The 17,278-nt window shown below is 42.2% G+C and overlaps 1 protein-coding gene across 1 annotated transcript in view; it reads left to right on the forward strand.

Annotated features, from left to right (window-relative positions):
- Window positions 1-250: 250 nt before the first annotated feature.
- The window catches only part of abhd17c (abhydrolase domain containing 17C, depalmitoylase), a 35,040-nt gene continuing 18,012 nt past the window's right edge, over window positions 251-17,278 (forward strand). The window contains exon 1 of the mRNA XM_071515086.1: window positions 251-1,110. Coding sequence (XP_071371187.1) covers window positions 626-1,110 — 485 coding nt within the window. The 5' untranslated portion in view covers window positions 251-625. The remainder of the gene's footprint in view (window positions 1,111-17,278) is intronic.

A 17,278-nucleotide genomic window follows, 5' to 3' on the forward strand; every position in this document is an offset into this window, starting at 1 on the left:
TAATATTATGTAATATTTTAGAATAGGAGCTGAAAGTTATAAATCAGCATGATTTTGTCTTTAGCTGTACTTTGCCATAACTAGTTTAATTTAGTGAATTTATTTTTAATAAATGTGTTAAAAAGACAAAATAATTTCCGATTGAATGTAATTTAATCAATCTCAAATAGTGAATTTATTCTATCAAGTGACATGAACAGGATATCCGGTTGTGGCGGAAGTCCTGGTCGGGTCTCAGTCCAGAGAAATGGCCGCTCACACTCTTACACTACATTAGCAACACACCTTGGCGCTTAGCAAGCTATGTTTGATAGAGGCGGAATCGTTCAACTAAGACCACTCGCTGCGCTATCTTGTGCTGTAAAATAATATGAACATCAATATCGCGCTTACGGTCAGATAAATAGTCCACACCTCTACATGAAGTGTAAGTTTTGCTGCGAGCTAACTGCCAGCCGGCTAGCGTGCTAGCTAGCTAGCTGCAAAGCCGAGAGCCCGAGCCACCTGTCATCCCAGCTCTTCTCGCTACAGCTTGTTAATGTGAAACAATTTGGACCCCAAAGAAGACGATAATTGCTTTTGTTGTTTCTAAAGAAAGTAATTAACCGGGTAACTCCGCGCCTAAATGCCCGAACAAGGCCCCAGGATGAATGGGTTTTCTCTCGGTGAACTGTGCTGGCTGTTCTGTTGTCCACCCTGTCCCAGTCGCATCGCGGCCAAGCTAGCTTTCCTCCCCCCGGAGCCGACCTACTCGGTACACACGGATGCTAACGGGGCCACCAGCTTACATCTAACCGAACGGGCGGACTGGCAATACTCCCAACGAGAACTGGATGCTGTGGAGGTGTTCAGCACCAGAAGCAGTCGGGGTAACCGGGTCGGCTGCATGTTTGTGCGTTGCGCCCCGAACAGTCGGTACACGCTGCTGTTTTCCCACGGTAACGCCGTGGACTTGGGACAGATGTGCAGTTTTTACATCGGCCTCGGCTCCAGGATCAACTGCAACGTGTTCTCCTACGATTACTCAGGCTACGGGGTCAGCAGCGGAAAGCCATCTGAGAAGAACTTGTATGCGGACATCGAGGCGGCCTGGCAGGTGCTGAGGAACAAGTGAGTATGAACGAGAGGCTCTATGCTAGCTAAAGTGTTGGGCTAGCCTAGGATCTTATTATTCAAACACTGGTCACTTAAATGGCCCACCACAACTGACCCTCAGATACTCCACCCCGTTTCTCACAATATGGGCACATGTAGAACAAATTAGTAGTACGCACCAAATAATTATGATAGCCTATTTTTTTTTATATTTAAAATTAAGTTGGGATTTTATGCATGGGGTGATATATTTTAAAATGTAATAAAAAAAACCCTTTTATCATCAGTTGTTTACATGCTCCCTGCCCACAAACGTCACATCTCGCCAACTTGGTCATCGTTCATGCAGGCCCATCTCGTAATTCTTAAATATCCGACAGAACCTTGAAGGCAGCATAATGTTTATTTGTTAGGTCCTCACTGTCCAAATTTATGCACAACACAACCAGTCTGTGTTGGCAGCTCAGCGTATTAATGAAGATAAAACATATTTAAGTAAAGTTGGGGGGAGAAGCATGGGACTCTTGATGTGATAAACTCATGATCTCCCCTCCACGCACACCTGTATGGGGCGGCGGGCCAGTCTACAGCAGAACTACCAAACAGCATGTGGTCTTTTTTAAAAACTTTTCATATTGGTATTGCTTGACTCACTCAAAACTCCCACTACTCCAGATTACCGGTCCGGCCCTGGTATTCTGATAAATTCAGCATACATATAGCCTAATCAACCAAACAGCACTTTATTTTAATTAAATAGTTTAGAATTGGTTCACGCTGCTTGCTGCCGCCCACCAAGGTTTATTTTGATGGAGGAAGATTGTATGAGTAACAGGCCAACTAATGAATAAAAATTTAGATTTAATTGAAGTAAGTGTTTATTATTTGATGTTTGCACAATTGAAGAGTGGTTCCATCTCAAAAAAAGCCCTTAAGTTATATTCTACCAGATATGTACCTTAATCTATAAACAAGGCAACATTAAATTGCCACATTTTTAAATTGAATTTGGTGCAATGGGAGAAAACGACAGGCATCGGGGTTTGTATATGACTAGCTCTGACATCATTCCCTGTCCTCAGCAAGTCACTATTGACCTAGCCAGCCAGCACTCCCTTATATTTATCGGGTAGATCTAGATCCAGGCTGCTATTAGTCACTCCCATATCAATCAGTAAGCCTACATAGAAGACTCCTGTTTCCTTATCCTCAACCTCTGCCTAATAGGTTGGTAAAGTCAACATCACATCAGGTATAGACTCTCCTACTGAATACAGTATAAATTACAAAATATAAGCAACCTATGCAGTGTCCCATTACAGCTTCCCAGCATGTCACAGGATTTTGGGATATGTTTCCACTTGAGGGAACATATTTTGATGTCTTGAACATCATGGAAATCGAGTAGAACTTAATTTCCCATCGTACACTTGACACCATCCATCTCTTCCTCTCCTTGACATCCAATGGCAATCAGTAAAAGAGGCAATCGTGTTTTGCATTACATACAATCAGGTACAAAACACACCATGTCAATAGTAACTCTCCCCTCACCTATCTACCTAACATCATAGCAACCCGGACGATAGGTAAAGTTTTGGTATGTCCCAGCATGTATCATCTGAGAACTTCCAGGATGGCTGCCAAAGCTGTAATTTAGCGTCCTACAGTACACAACTTTGTGAGCTTGTTAGTTTTATGGCGTTTTAGGAAAAAACGGTGGAAAATCACACATCATGAATTTGTTCATGTGGAGCAAACAAGATTTATGAGCAGTGTATTGTGCCATTTGATTATGTGAGGATGTACTTCTTGGCATCAATGGGTAGCCATGCGAACATAGCTAGCGGCTCTATACTGGATGTGGATTCTGGCAAGATCTGTGGATGTTGCGTTATCTTTGCTTCACAAAGCCACAACATGCTAGAACGCTAAGTATAGGTAGCTTTTTTTTCATTGCATCCGCAAAACCACGTCAGAATCCATCTCAACAAATACAGAAATGCATAGTAGAGGAACCCTAGACACCGAAATTATCCTAATCATATTAGCATTGGATGTAGTTAAAGAGTCACTTTACACCCCAACTCATTTTCAAGTTACACTGAAAGGGGGCGATATCCGGAATCCCTTATTTGGGCTGAAAAATTATGTCACTTGAGAGGACAATTGGGTTGCCATGGCAACTATACCAAACCTACCATGGTTATTACACGTTTTCTTCAAAGTATTTTCATGTGAAAGTGTATGTATTAGATTTATTTCGATAAAAAAACATCTTCACTTTAACAAAAGTGTTTATGCTCATCTGAGGCGGAAAGGTTTTTTGTTAAAGAAATAAATGGAAACGCATTTGTCAATATATAAATGGCGTCACCTGGCATGATCAGCCTCCAAAACTAAGTGAAATAAAAGTATTCACATTTTAGTGTCAGTTTTAAGTCTTTTGGTCAAAGCTCAATTTAGGGTGGAATATAGGAGAGAAGTGTCTACAAATGACTAAAAGCTTGGCTTTATCTACTAACATTACACTGATGCATACCGTGAAACTCCTGAGGTAATTCTCCAGCTGTATGCATTTCTGCCTTCCTCTTTTAATGTTGGTCACATGGACACAAACAAACTAACGCAAACAAAATAATCCTGACAATTACATAACTCAGAGTGAGTTTATGACTCCAGGAAGAGACAGGTCTGTAGTCTTAAGACATCCTCTTGGTGGGATGCTGTACTACCCAACTATTGATTTAAACACATAGTTAGCATGGAAGATGCAAGTGTTGTAAGAATCGCCTGAATGACCCAACAAAGTGCTTAATTTACACATCTGGGGATGTTTGGATTTTCTCCAAGTTGCTGAAATGTGAAGTATACGTGGGCGAAGAGTGGAAGCCATGTCAACAGCTGATGGTAAAAGTAGAGGTGCACTGATACCCATTTTTCAAAACCGAGTACTTAAGTACTTTAGCGGCCACTAAGAATTACAACATAGCAGTGTTTCCGCTATATTTTTGCCACTGCTCCTGTAGGATTTCACAATTTAATGAAATGTCAATCACACAAGCGTCGTTGTTTTCAGCCACTTCTATTCTGCACATAACCGAGGCTGTGTGCCGTCCATGGTGGTGAAAATACACACATCTGTTATCGTGCTGCTTGGCTGTTCTGCAGAAAAAAAGTGCCAAAAATGTATTTTTCTGAGCGGAGGGTTGCAGGGAAATAGCTTTGCAGTCACTAAAGAAAAGTCTCCGTAGATTATTGATTGATATGCAGAGTTATGAACTTGGACTCTAACACTCACCCATGTGAAACATTCTTGATTTGCAGTCAAGTGTCAGTCGTACATGGAGACAGCCCTCTAAGCCTACAATAAAATTATGAACTGTATCAATAAAGGTATTGATTTATTGTGCTTTCTCAAGGCATTGCAGCCCTCATAAAAAAGCAGAATGAGGTTGTGTACGGGGGAGCAGACATCACCACATTTCTAGTGCTGACAGCTCCACAGGAAATCTTCATTCTGTCATAATAAAACACACACACACTCCCCAGCTCCTACGCAAATAAAATGCTCCAAGCATTAGGCTAATTACCCTGCAGTTAGTTGGCCATTATCACCTGTTATGTAACACACTTTTTTTGCGAATAAAAAGCTGAATGTCCATCCGCTCCTTTCTGTATGTTGTTGCACGTACTAGCTGCACTTGTAGCTCCATTTGGAAATATGAATTTGTTCCACAACAGATGCTATTGAACTGTATTCTACAGGTTGCGTTTGTAGTGTAGGCTGACCTTGCAGGCAGCCATTTCATTAGGCTATGAGCAACAGGAGGGCAAATTACAGTGTTTGTTAAAGGAGGACATTCTTACACTTATAATCAATCTGTGATGTTCAGTTCAATCCAGGATTTATTTGTGATGAAGTGTTGTAGTTACGTGTGCACGTTATTTATTTAGTTATTTTGGTTAGCCAGCTACTTCACCTTGACTACCACTGTCACTCAAATGTGGAAGTACACGCAGGGAGAAAAATTAGACTTGCGATGATCTAAAAACGTATTTAGTGCTTAAACACAGCCGACACTGGGAATGCACCGCCACCTGATGCATGTTCACTTTTTTTGCTTGACTGGAGGACATACAGGCTACTATAGATTAAAATGTAAAAATGTCCCTTTGCCAATTTAAAAGCTGCAGCACAAACTGAGTCATCACGCCTACACTCCACACAGTGTGTGTGTGTGTCTGTCTGTCTGTCTTTGTCATACATCGGGGATCTGCAATATACATGATGACAATTGATTGACAGGAGTCTGTCCAACCCTACTGTCCATTCACTGACAATTTACTTCAGACTGATCTACCTGCAAAATGTATGTAGCTTGCCAGTGCACAGAGCAACACTGTTGTATCTGTCTTACTTTTCTCCCTTGTTTTGCCTTAGTGAAGATGCTTAATGCTGACAACACTGACTCAGCTACTTAAATATGTTTCCACCCATTGCCATCGACTCTTGTTGAGAAAGAATGGATGTGCACAAGCTGGATAGATGAGATAAAGACGGCCATGTAAATGTAGCAAAGACAACAATGATGGCGCTGTCTGTGCAGACCTGTGCTACTTTTCCAAGCATCAACAATAGGTGTAGAGAGGATTTTGCATCTGGTTGTTCCCCAAATATTTAAGATTTATTTTAAAGAACCGCAAATAAGGGGATTTATGCCGTGCACAAGCTGCTGACAGTACACCTCAGTGCTAAAGAAAGAGTAAAACTTCACAATTTTCTCAGCTTCTCCTTGTTTTTCAAACATCCCAGGTACCAGAGTGAATAGAGGTGGTGGCCTGATGTCCATCACATTGCGTCCCTGGGGTGTGTGATATTTTTACACTGAAGTTAATATAGACCCAGTGATATAGAGCCTTCAGTGTTATTGGCCTATTGTTATTGTCACCCTCTTGTCATACCATAATGTAGGCCGAGGGCTGATCGTTACTTGTATAAAATTAAGCAGACGAGTGGATTTCTCATGCCGAACATGCCTCAGATTAATGTTCCATTTGACAGATAGTCTAAATGCCATTGAAAGGAGAGCCTGAGCCTCTCCTCCCACCCAGCATTAAAAATGAAACATTTCATTATGCCCTGACCCTTTAGAGAGCTGCCTGCCCGAGCGTAAAACACTGTTAATCATTAGGCTCTCTTTAGGGGGGCTAAGTACCTGAGGAGAAGGTTTATGTTTATTCAATATCTTTTTAATTACATTTTGTGAAAAATCATTAAGACGGCGCCCTAAAACACCAATTTGATTTCATAGTGGTAGGCGTATTACTCAGCCTTTGGGGCTCTGTTGAATTGGACCAGCTAGAAACACTTTGAAGATAAAGATTTGTTTGCACAAAGACTAGTTGGCTTGACATTTTGATAATTGCTAAATGAATTTATTATACCTATTCCCCCCTTCTTTGAAATGACATTATTACATTTCTTCTGGGTATAGCCTGATGCAGTCCTTCACTGCTGCGTTCGCGTGTGTGTACAGGCGTGTGTGTTCTTCCCTCCGAGGCTTTAAAGGAATAACTGGAATAATCGGTCACCCCCGTCACCATTTGGATGGCTCAACAGATCATAGCTCGGTTGGATTTCGCACTAAGCCAATTCATATGAGCATCGGTTTCTTTCATTAGCGATGTGCAAGCCGCACCACATCAGTGAGGATGCAGGCTTTGCGGTTATTTTGAACGCAGTCTAGGCCGAGATTCCTTCGGTTTTATTGCAGGATAAAAATGAAAAAAAAGGAAATGTCTTGCCTCTGAGCTTGGGCTTCATTCTGTCCAGTGTGACATTCCTCTGTGTATGGTGTGTTTAGTGTTGGCACGACAGGCAGTGCAACCCTGCATCAATGAAGTGTGATTTCCCAAATGCCCTGAGGAAAGATTACAGTCCATGAGATGAATACTGGGACCCGACTGAATCTACAGGGGCAGAATTTTTTCCCAGGGTCTCTGATTTGGATTTAGTAATGGAAATAATTCCAATCAAAATATAGCATTACTCTCATAGACACTACATTGGTTGATTGTTTTTCCCTGGTGGGAAGGCCAAGTGATCAGACTCCCCTAATCTAAAAGCCAGCATCATGACATCATCTTTCTTCAGACAGTCCCCACAACACCACTGATAGTGGGGCGTGACTAATAGGGGTTTTCAAAGGCCGATGTTTAGATTTTTTAGTTGAGGCTGCCAATAGTCAATATTTTGTGCTGATATTCATCTTGGTGATTATGGCGATGATTAATATGATGAGAAGCTCGGCTGTGACAGCTGTCTAACTTAAACACCGACACACAGATTTCAGCCATCAGTTCTGGCCTATAAAACCCAGAGAGAGAAGGAGAGGACTGATGAGTGAAAAGTAGGGCTGGACTGATATGGGTTCTTGAAGGCCGATATGATATTTTTGGATTGAAGCTGTTAATAGCTGATATTAAAGTCACAATGAAACCTCCTTAATGTGATGAAAATTGAATCCCTATAATAGGGGCCCTTTTAATATCTTTAAATTTGTCAATTTTCAGGCCAAAAGAAATTACGAGTACACAGTGTTTCCCCCAGAATTGAATTTCATCAGGCTGGGACCATCATTGAATACTAAAACAAGTTTCAAGTGTCAAGTTTTATTTAAATGCAGGTTATGTTGAAAGGTACAAGAGAGATTGTCTTGCCACAGGCCAAGCCAGGCGGGATCTGCTTTGTGGAAAAGGTCAACATGAGCACGATACACCGCTAATCAGGATAACAATGGCCATCCTACTTGGCCTAGTTACACATAACCTTACGTATTGAAAGCACAGGCTTTTATCCTTACTGGGAAAGTACTGAAGTAGTGTACTTGTACCTTGGTTACTCCTTATCATTGCTTTGGGATTAGGCCTAGTATGTAAAAGTAGCCCAACTTCCAATTTTTTATTTCCAAGAATCTAATTATAGACTGTCAAGGGTTCCATATATCTTAGGCCTATCGACACTGCTCTTATCACCTAAATTATGTTTGAGACATTGACAAAAACCGTGTTCATAATTGTAACATCACATTAATGTATCCTTTTGACCTTTCCAAAAGCAAGGATGGCTTCACTTCCTTGGCAATGGCTCCTAATTACATTTCCAAATTTTGCACCTGAGAGCCTACACAGTGTTGATGAGGTTTGCACTGCAGTGCTACCTCTCTCTACTAGGCTGCACACATAAAAAGTCTCTGATACGTGATTAGAGAAAATAATCTTTCCTACCTCTCGTTTAGACAGAAACATATCAAATGTTTAATTTTAGATTTTAGATTTTTTGGTTTTTGTTTGGTACTTTGCTGTGGCAGGCCGCCACAACAAAATGCTACTTAGTGGAAACCATGCTCATGCAAGTCTGACTTAATGTTGGATTTAAGTCCAAGCCCAGGCTTTATCTTTATTAAACTAGCTCCTAAAAGTGCCTCATGAAGACACAAGGATCATTCATACCAGTCCACAGTGTTGTTACTATTAGCCTATTATTTAATCTATTTTGTATTTTTATCTGTCAGACAGAATTTTGAGTCCTGATTGATGATTTGCTCCTGTTATTTGAAGAACAAGTCTAGATGATGTGTCTTGATGTATTGGTGTGGCCTGTGACCTCCTAACACCAACAACATGAGAGCTGAGCTCCATGTCGAACGCTGTGGTGGATGGCTGGGCCTTTTTATGAGCTTGTAATGAACATGTCAGTTGTATATCTCTCTGGACTGGAGCTTATTGCCTCTTGTCAGGCCCAACACTGGACCTTGATCAGAAGACACATGCTACAGAGACCTGGACACTCTTGAACTTGAATGAAAAGGTGCCAGTAAGTCTGTTTTATATCAATAGTGATGCACACGTGAATAAAGATTTGTAGTGTTTTTTCTACATAGAAAAAAGGAAAATGGGGTCTGGGTCGGAAATGGCCAGAGTTAAGCTTTAAACTATGATTGATAATTTTTAGATAGATTTCAGATTTCATTATGCAAACTTGAGGCTAGACAGCAGTGTTCATCCTGTTTTGCTGAGATGCGGCTTTTTTTTTTGTTGGATTAAGGAATAAGAAGCGAGTTAAGAATTGTCTACATAAAGTAGGCTTAGTAATTACTATTCCTACGTTTTCAACATGGGCTGAGAACAGCTATTGGTTGGTGAAAATGGTGAAAATGAGAAATTTGAAGTAAAGCACACAGACCTCTCTTTTCCCCTTTCATCTTCCTGCCCAGTGTGTAGCATACTGAGCTCACTTTTTTCTCCACATTTTTGTGGGGATTTTTTAAAGACTTAGGATATCTCAGCAGAGACAGGCTTTAGATCAGTCAAAGTCCATCTCTCACTACATGGAGGCAACAGGTGCACTAGGGCATTAACCTATTCCGTTAGAGAGCCAAATTTGAAATATAAGTGCAGTCTGCATCCTGTCTATATGTGCAGGCTGCCCATCTACAAATTAGTCTAAACATTTATGCTAATGTTTAGCCTTCTGTGTCCTGGCTTTGTACATGCAGTTAATTACATTACAGTAAGTTATTCATTGGCTGGAGGCTTAGCTTTATCAATTATATTAAATTAATTTGCCCTCCTATTGTGCCTATAGAAAGGCATGCAAGAACATTGAAGACATTAGGGATTTGGTTATTACTGAAAATAATTGCTAGAATCAGGCTAATCTGACAGGCTTGTGGAACTATCTGTTCTGCCTGTTACGGCCAGTTATAATCCTGGCCTCTCAGCCACAGAAACACGTTGGGAGGATTTTGCGCAGGCCATCAGATCAGTCCTGTTCCTGGAGTCGGTAGGGGTTTGATTGTCCCTCTGTGCTATAGGGACCCAGTGCTGCTCTCCACCAGCTCTGGCGTCACCTCCTGCTCCTAGAAAGACACTTAGTTCCATGTTTATTGGCCTTCTTTTAGGTCTGAATGACTGCTCATCCTAGTTTTCAGGGCTGCGTTGGACAAACAGGGTCACGGGGCCAAATGTTTACAAGGTTGGTCAAGTGCAAATGTGCTCCATAAAACCTGGACCTTTACTGACCCGGCCTACTTTCCCCCCATGTCCTCACCTTGTCCCTCCCTTCCACTTCCCCTCCTCTCCTGGTGGTTCAGCTTCATTTATCAGCCTCAGCAGCATCACTACCACCTCTCTGGCATGTTTTGTCGTGTGCTTGCCGTTTGTTTTCAGATGCTGTTATCCTGAGTCTCTGCTCTCTCTCTCTCTTTTGGGGGTAATGATGAGCTGCCAGAGTTGCCCGGTGTTTTGTTTATGATTGTGTTTGCAGACTCTGTTGTTTGAAATCCAATTGGAGTGGGCTTCACAGCCCCGAAAATCTCTCTGTCGTTTCATCCTCCATAACGTTGCTCTAGGCAGTCCACCTGAACGCCTCAGGCATCGTGGTAACGGCCTATCCACCGGCTAGCCCTATCTACTCACCTTAATCAAAGGTGTTCATTAATGTCAGGTGTGTTTTTTCCCCCACAATCTCTTTCATATGGTCCCCCCTAAAGGTTTTATTGAAGTAGCATGATCCTAAAATAAAACATTTTTGTGATGGATCATGATAGAAAAATCTAAGCTACTGGAATGCCTTTCTTTGGGTTTGAATGAAACGAGCAAAATGTGCAGTGTTCTCTATCTCTGAGCGACCGTGCAGCCTGAATAACAATGGTCTGGTTTTATCAGCGGCGATCTGGAAACGAGTGACATAATGTCTGCAGAATTAATGCTCACCTAAAGGGACTAGGCAATTTATTTCTTCTTCATTGAGATGCTCTCGTGGTTCCCGGGTTCTTCCAGAGCGGCTGGATGCCGCGGATAATAAGCCAGGCGTTCTTGTCCTGGACCTCTTAAAAACAAACCTGGGGGTTTTTCCATCTACATCAACAAATTATTGTTTATTCAGATAAAGCACATGGCAAAGCATTCAGAGATGCTAAGCTCCTGTTTGTTCCGGCTTTGGAAATATGATTGGTTTCATGAGGTTTTATGTCTGGAGTGAGGCAGGGCTGAAAGGCAGAACTTATTTTCAGGATGAACAGTAAAGGTTGGCAGATGAGGAGACATTTCTGCCTGAAAACATCTGCCAATGTTTGTTTTGGCACAGGGGAGTGCTTCACAGAACGCCAACAACTGGTTATGGCTTTTATCAAGAGCCACCCTTTAGTTTAATTCATTAACCCTAACTGTGTATTGTCTCATGGGCCAAGGTAATAACATTGTCTTTGCCTGTGGTTTGCCCTGTTAGCTGCTTTTCAACTGGAAAAACTTTTACTACTACTTCCATCTGAAGCTGGTTCAGCATTGGCATTGCCTTTAAGGTCGCCATGTCGTGCTAGCCCTGGTGTTGTTTCCATGGAAGTTCAGCACGGGATGTTTGGACAGGCTGCTTCATACTGGCCTGAGTTTGCATATGGAAACACTGCATGCTCTCTCTCTCTCTCTCTCTCTCTCTCTCTCTCTCTCTCTCTCTCTCTCTCTCTCTCTCTCTCTCTCTCTCTCTCTCTCTCTCTCTCTCTCTCTCTCTCTCTCTCTCTCTCTCTCTCTCTCTCTCTCTCTCTCTCTCCCTCCCTGTCTCCCCCTCTCTCTCTCTCCCTCTCCCTCTCCCTCTCTCTCTCTCTCTCTCTCTCTCTGTCTGTCAGTAGCTTTCCATTCACAGTCTCAAGTGTTTGGACAAGTGTTTTCACTAAACATCGTGCTTCTCTTTCCCCTCATTCGGAATAATGTCACTCCTCCAACAGGGAGTTTTACGATTGACTCCCTGAGTAGCCCAGAATGAGAAAATAGCCTTGTTTTGTTCACATCAAACATGTTTCTGTTTTTTTTTCCCCCCGGTCTATTTTGCTGGCACTCAAGCTTCCATTTTTCCTCTTAAAAGAAGTAGATTTCCTTTTAGCTCTTCATTTTAAATCATAGCCCTGTTAAAGTCATACACATGCACTTGTTTGGCACTTTTCTTTCAAACAGCAAGAACCAAAACCCACGTGGCGGTCCAGCCGTTTGTTTTACACTTGCACTGGAATATAATCAATGTAAATGAATCGCCATCAGAGTAACCAAAATGTATCAGAAGAACAGGTCTGTCTGGCCTCTTAGGTTACATGGACCAGGATTTTTGTGTTAGACAACCAACAATAGCACAGCTGTAGATTTTTGGTGTGAAAAATTTCCTACATCTGAGTCTGGGTCTTTTAGAAAGGAAAATTAATGGGGAGATGGACTTGTGTCATCTTTGAAAGCGCTAGGTTTAACCACAAGATGAGTGGCCAAACCATCTGACTTCCCCTCGTTTGGAAAAAAGCTGACATTTGGCTTTGGATGATGTTGTTAAAGCGCAGTCAGCTCGTGGCCGATGGAAATAGAGGAAGGCGCTCACTCACTCCAGCTGGGTCTGCGGTCAAACAGGCTCGCAGACTCATCTTTTATTACACTTTCCCCCTCGGTCTGTCTCTTTCCTGCATTGCCCTGTCCACTGCGCTGTGTTTTTGTGTCTCTGTTTCTCTCTCGCTCTCCCACACATGATGGCCATTAGTGACCACCATTAGTTTAGGCACTAGTTGTGTATAATGGAGTCATTGGCTTCTCCCACTGAGCTATAAAGCAGGTGGGGCATTACTGGCCTAATTGCCCCCAGTGCATTGACCTTGAGCTTCTGGTTCTGTTTGTCATCACTAGGTCCATTTTCATGAGGACATCATTACGTTAAGTTCTCTCTGCTCTGCTTGATTTAAACTGTTTGATTTCCTACTGCCCCGTCACCAAATTCAGGGGAATAATGGATTATATGTTACAGGAGTACAGTAATTTGATTACAAAAAAAAAAGGTAATTTATCCACTACTTTTCAGTGTGGTTGAAGTAATGGCTGTTGGGGTATTTGGGCAGATGTGGTGGTGGGTGGTATTTGCTAGGGCATCTAAAGGGGCTTGTTCCCCATGGAGAAACTTTTGTGAAGCGTCACCTATTCTCAACTCATTCTTCTGCAGAAAATGACAAGTAATTATCTTTGAGTAGACCTTGTGCACTACAAACAATTCATATGGCAGATCACTTGCGTTGGTAATATTTTTATTAGCTTATCAAATTTTAGATTGCTATCAATAATGGTGGCGATGTGTTTATTTTCTTTAAAGTGCATCTATATAAGTCAGTCTGCTCTCCTGGAATTAGGCTACATCTTTGTGAAAACACTGAAAAGTTAAGTTTTTCATTTTTTTGGTATGGAAAATGAACTTAATTTCCCCATGGGGATCATATGTTTCATCTTACCTTGGCAATCGTATCTTGTTTACACTTTAAACACTAGCCTCTAAGCACTGCTTTGTCACCTAAATATGATACAATTGGGGCTTGAATCTTGGTAAGACAAGTTGCTTAGGATTCTATCCAGATTTCTGGCGCTGAAATAATCTTGTCTTGTCCTCCCTCTTTTCTACCTTCCACTCCTCTCTCTCTCTTTTCTCATCTGTCTACTCTGTCCCTTACCCAAAGCTGTTATCTCTTCTCTCTGCTGTCTGCAAAGGTAAAAGCACCCAAACACTTCCATTAAATATCATTTATGTAGAGAGACTTGTTGTGATTCAGCAGTGCTAATGTCACAATTTCCTTCTGGGATAAATATAGTATCTTAATCGGTCTGTCGATCCATCAACTTAAATTATATCAAGCAACATTTAGACATTGTTTGTGCAACCTTGCTGTCTTGTCCATCAGCTTCACTTCAGCATTGTCGGCTTTTCTTTTCTGCTGGAAGTATCTCAACAAACTCATCATTTTAAAAACTCGGATAGCTAACAGAAAGAAGAACGCAACACTTAAAATATAAAGACAAGTCTTGTCATAAAAAACGACAGTGGCTCTAGAGTTGCCAACTTGTCCTGCCTGCTGGAAAGCACCTGTGAACTCTTCTTTACCTCAGCGGTTTACTGTAGCAATGACATAAACTAGAGGTGCTCTGAATAGGAGAAGTTTTGTCACACATAAACATTCTTTCACAACGAAAACTTACAAACGGAGACCTGCAGCTACTGTAAATGGAAAAACAAAACAAACCCAGAAATCAGATTATAGACACTTGCCATATTTCTCCGGAACATGCTTTTAGGAACAAAGGCAATAAAATTGTAAGTTGGAGACTAAGGGGAATTTACACTGCTTGACATAGTGGTAGCTGTATGGTGATAACACAATACAGGCTGTAAAAGTGGAATAAATTGTTGACTTAACTGTATTGTCTCAGTCTAACTGAAACTAATCAGACTGTTAATGAGTTTGAACATTTCAGTTTTAAGCAGGTGATCTGGAGAGGATTATAGTTTGAAAGTCAGCCTCCCAACCCGGCACATCACCACAGACCAATGCCTTCTTGTTTAATGTAATTACTTTTTTCACACTTGACTGTTCCACAAAATCCTGACATTCATTCTAGTCAGAAGGGAAGAGGCGGAAAATGCAGGTGTGCAGTGCACCCCGGGATGGCCTTAGAGGGCCAAATGAGGCCAATCCGAGTGGTTGTCATCTTTTATACACAACATCCCAATGGCTTGACCAATTGCTCCCAACAGGTTGTATATAACTCATCACCATTAAGCCTTTTTCCTCTGAGGGGGGCTCAGAATTAACCCTACATACCTTCATGCCCATGCACATTCACATGGTTTACATTTAGGCCAAACTTAAAATGCAACAATGATACTATAACGTTGTGCGGCAGGGTGGGGCAGTGGTTGGATTAGATGAAACTTTAATGATCCCTGTTGGGAAATTGGTTTGTTGATGTGAATGAAGAGAATAATGCACAGATAAGACAAGTAGAGAGTACTGAAGATATTGAAGGCAAATAATTAAAAGGTCTATCTGGTAATGAAGTTGTGACAGAAAATAAAATAAAAAATAATAATCATAAAAAATAATAATTACAACCAAACACTTTGAAAATAAAGTAGCAGCTAAATAGAGATAAAGATACAGCATCTTTATTGACAGACTTACAGGTTGAAGTGGATGTGCAAGTGTGCATTGCTAGATATTCACGTGGTCAGGTGGGAGAAGATGAATACAAAACGTGTCCAGTCATGCAAATATGTTTGTAAGCAGTTCATATTAAGATTGGCAGTTTAACAGATGGAGGTGGCATATGCACAAATATGTGCACAATGCTCATATGCGCATTGTTACCTTTAACCTCAAAACATAACGGTTTAATCCCTGCAGCAGCTGCCAGTGTCCTGCCAGAGTGTCCTTGAGCAAGACACTGAACCCCTACCTGCTCATTTGTTGTAAGTTGTTCTGGAAATGAGCATCAGCTAAAAGCCTAAAATAGAAAATGATGAGGCCGGCTGGGACACGTCACACGACTGAACAGACTGAAAAGATTGAACATCACACACTCAGTGACTGGCGTTTGAAGATCGCCATGCAACTCCAAAATCTCGTGTAAACAGGAACTTTCGTGCTTCTACAGGAAGACAAAACAAACATGGAAGTTGACCATTTTTCTTCCCACACTACCTGTGTATATATTATTTTTTTTCTTCCCCTGGACTCACTGGCTGCTGCCATTCTCCTTTCAGATTTGATTGGTTAATCAGCTGACGTTACAGGAGGATGGTGTCCAAATTCAAGTCATAAAAATCAAACATGTTTGGAAAAAATTGTGATGGTTCCGACAGGATCGGGAGGCAAGTCCTGTACCCTCACATACTGCAGGATCTTGAAAATCAGTCGTGATGCCAAATCATGGCTATAATCAACCTCACAGTGGTGTAGTGCGTCCCCAGTGTTTCTGAGGCGGGGAACTTCAGGGTGTCGAGAGAGACCGGGCTGCCGGCCGTCAATGTGAGGTATCTCAAGCTGCTATCAGGAAGACTGTTCAGTGCTCTGACGCTTATCAGTGGCAGGATTTGTCTAGGCTAGCAGATTAGTCACACCCAAGCTGTTATCTGAAGAGCTGTTATGATGGCATCACTTCATAGGACACACACACACACACACAGCCCAGCACCTCTCGTCCAAATCCTCTGTCATGGCTATCTGTAAAGCACGGGCCGGATCCTTTTGTGTGTGTGGTGGCAGAGGGCTGCCGAATGCGTCTGCTCAGCCTCCCTCTGCATTCCCAGCGCTGTCAGGAGACGGGGGGGGGGGGTTTGTTTGAAAGCTTCCTCCCCAGATTGTGAGCACTGGCAAGGGAACACGCCGTCCCCCTCCTCCCCTCTGTCTCTCCGTCGGGCTCTAGCCAGGCCTGTTCTGTCTCAGCCCTGCCTTTCACCTCGCGGAGCCCTGTGCAAAGCCACGCCACTGCCCGGGTCACATATCAAACGTGTTTTCCACTTTGTGTACCACCCGGTGCATACCTAAGACGAGGCACCCAGAGGATCACTTTCGGCCACAGGGAAGCCTGCCAAAACAGAGAGGGGGGTGTGGAGGAGGGGGGGGGGGGTGCGGGAGGTTGTGTCTTGACAACCTGAAAGCGGCCTCTGCTCCCTGCCTACGCTCTCCCTTTCCTTTTGGACAGATATATCACAACGACATGGGCCTTTTATTGAAAATTGGATATCGGCCAGTCACTGCTGTGAACTGCCAATATGCTGGAAGTATGATTGAAATCATTCCAGTGCGGCGTGGCAGTATTTTACTCAACAGCTTCAGCAGTGTCTGTAAAACCTGGTAAAAGGTGGACAACAACAAAGGGCTCCCGAATTGGCCAAAATACTGAGCAAAATAATTGGAGGAGGGAAACCACCAAAAGTAAGGAAATTCATCACAAATGCCTACATCGCAAAAAATAGTTATTGATACTCCTCAGGCAGCCGTGGAGAAGCAGCTACAGGGTGCTGAGCGGAGGAAACGCATGACAAGGGCAGGCGTGACAAAGACAAGTGAATAACAAATGAAAATCAATATCTAATACATACAAAGCCACAGCAATAGAGGTACGTATTGACAAACACTAGGCCAAACTATTTGCATGAAAAATAGGCTATATACAAAACATTAACAAAATATAAACACGTAGGACAATGAAACGTATCAAGATCACAGAAAATCCGTACATCACCGTGTAGACATGTCAGTAATTGGGCTCAGCAGAAACAGGGGGAAGAGTCATAAACTTTATTTATAATGCGCCTCTCAAAACA

Source organism: Centroberyx affinis, unplaced genomic scaffold, assembly GCF_046629955.1.
Source record: "Centroberyx affinis isolate AG114_WGS23_722 - 3 ecotype Tasmania unplaced genomic scaffold, CSIRO-AGI_Caff_v1 ptg000025l_1, whole genome shotgun sequence".
NCBI classification, from domain to species: Eukaryota; Metazoa; Chordata; class Actinopteri; order Beryciformes; family Berycidae; genus Centroberyx; species Centroberyx affinis.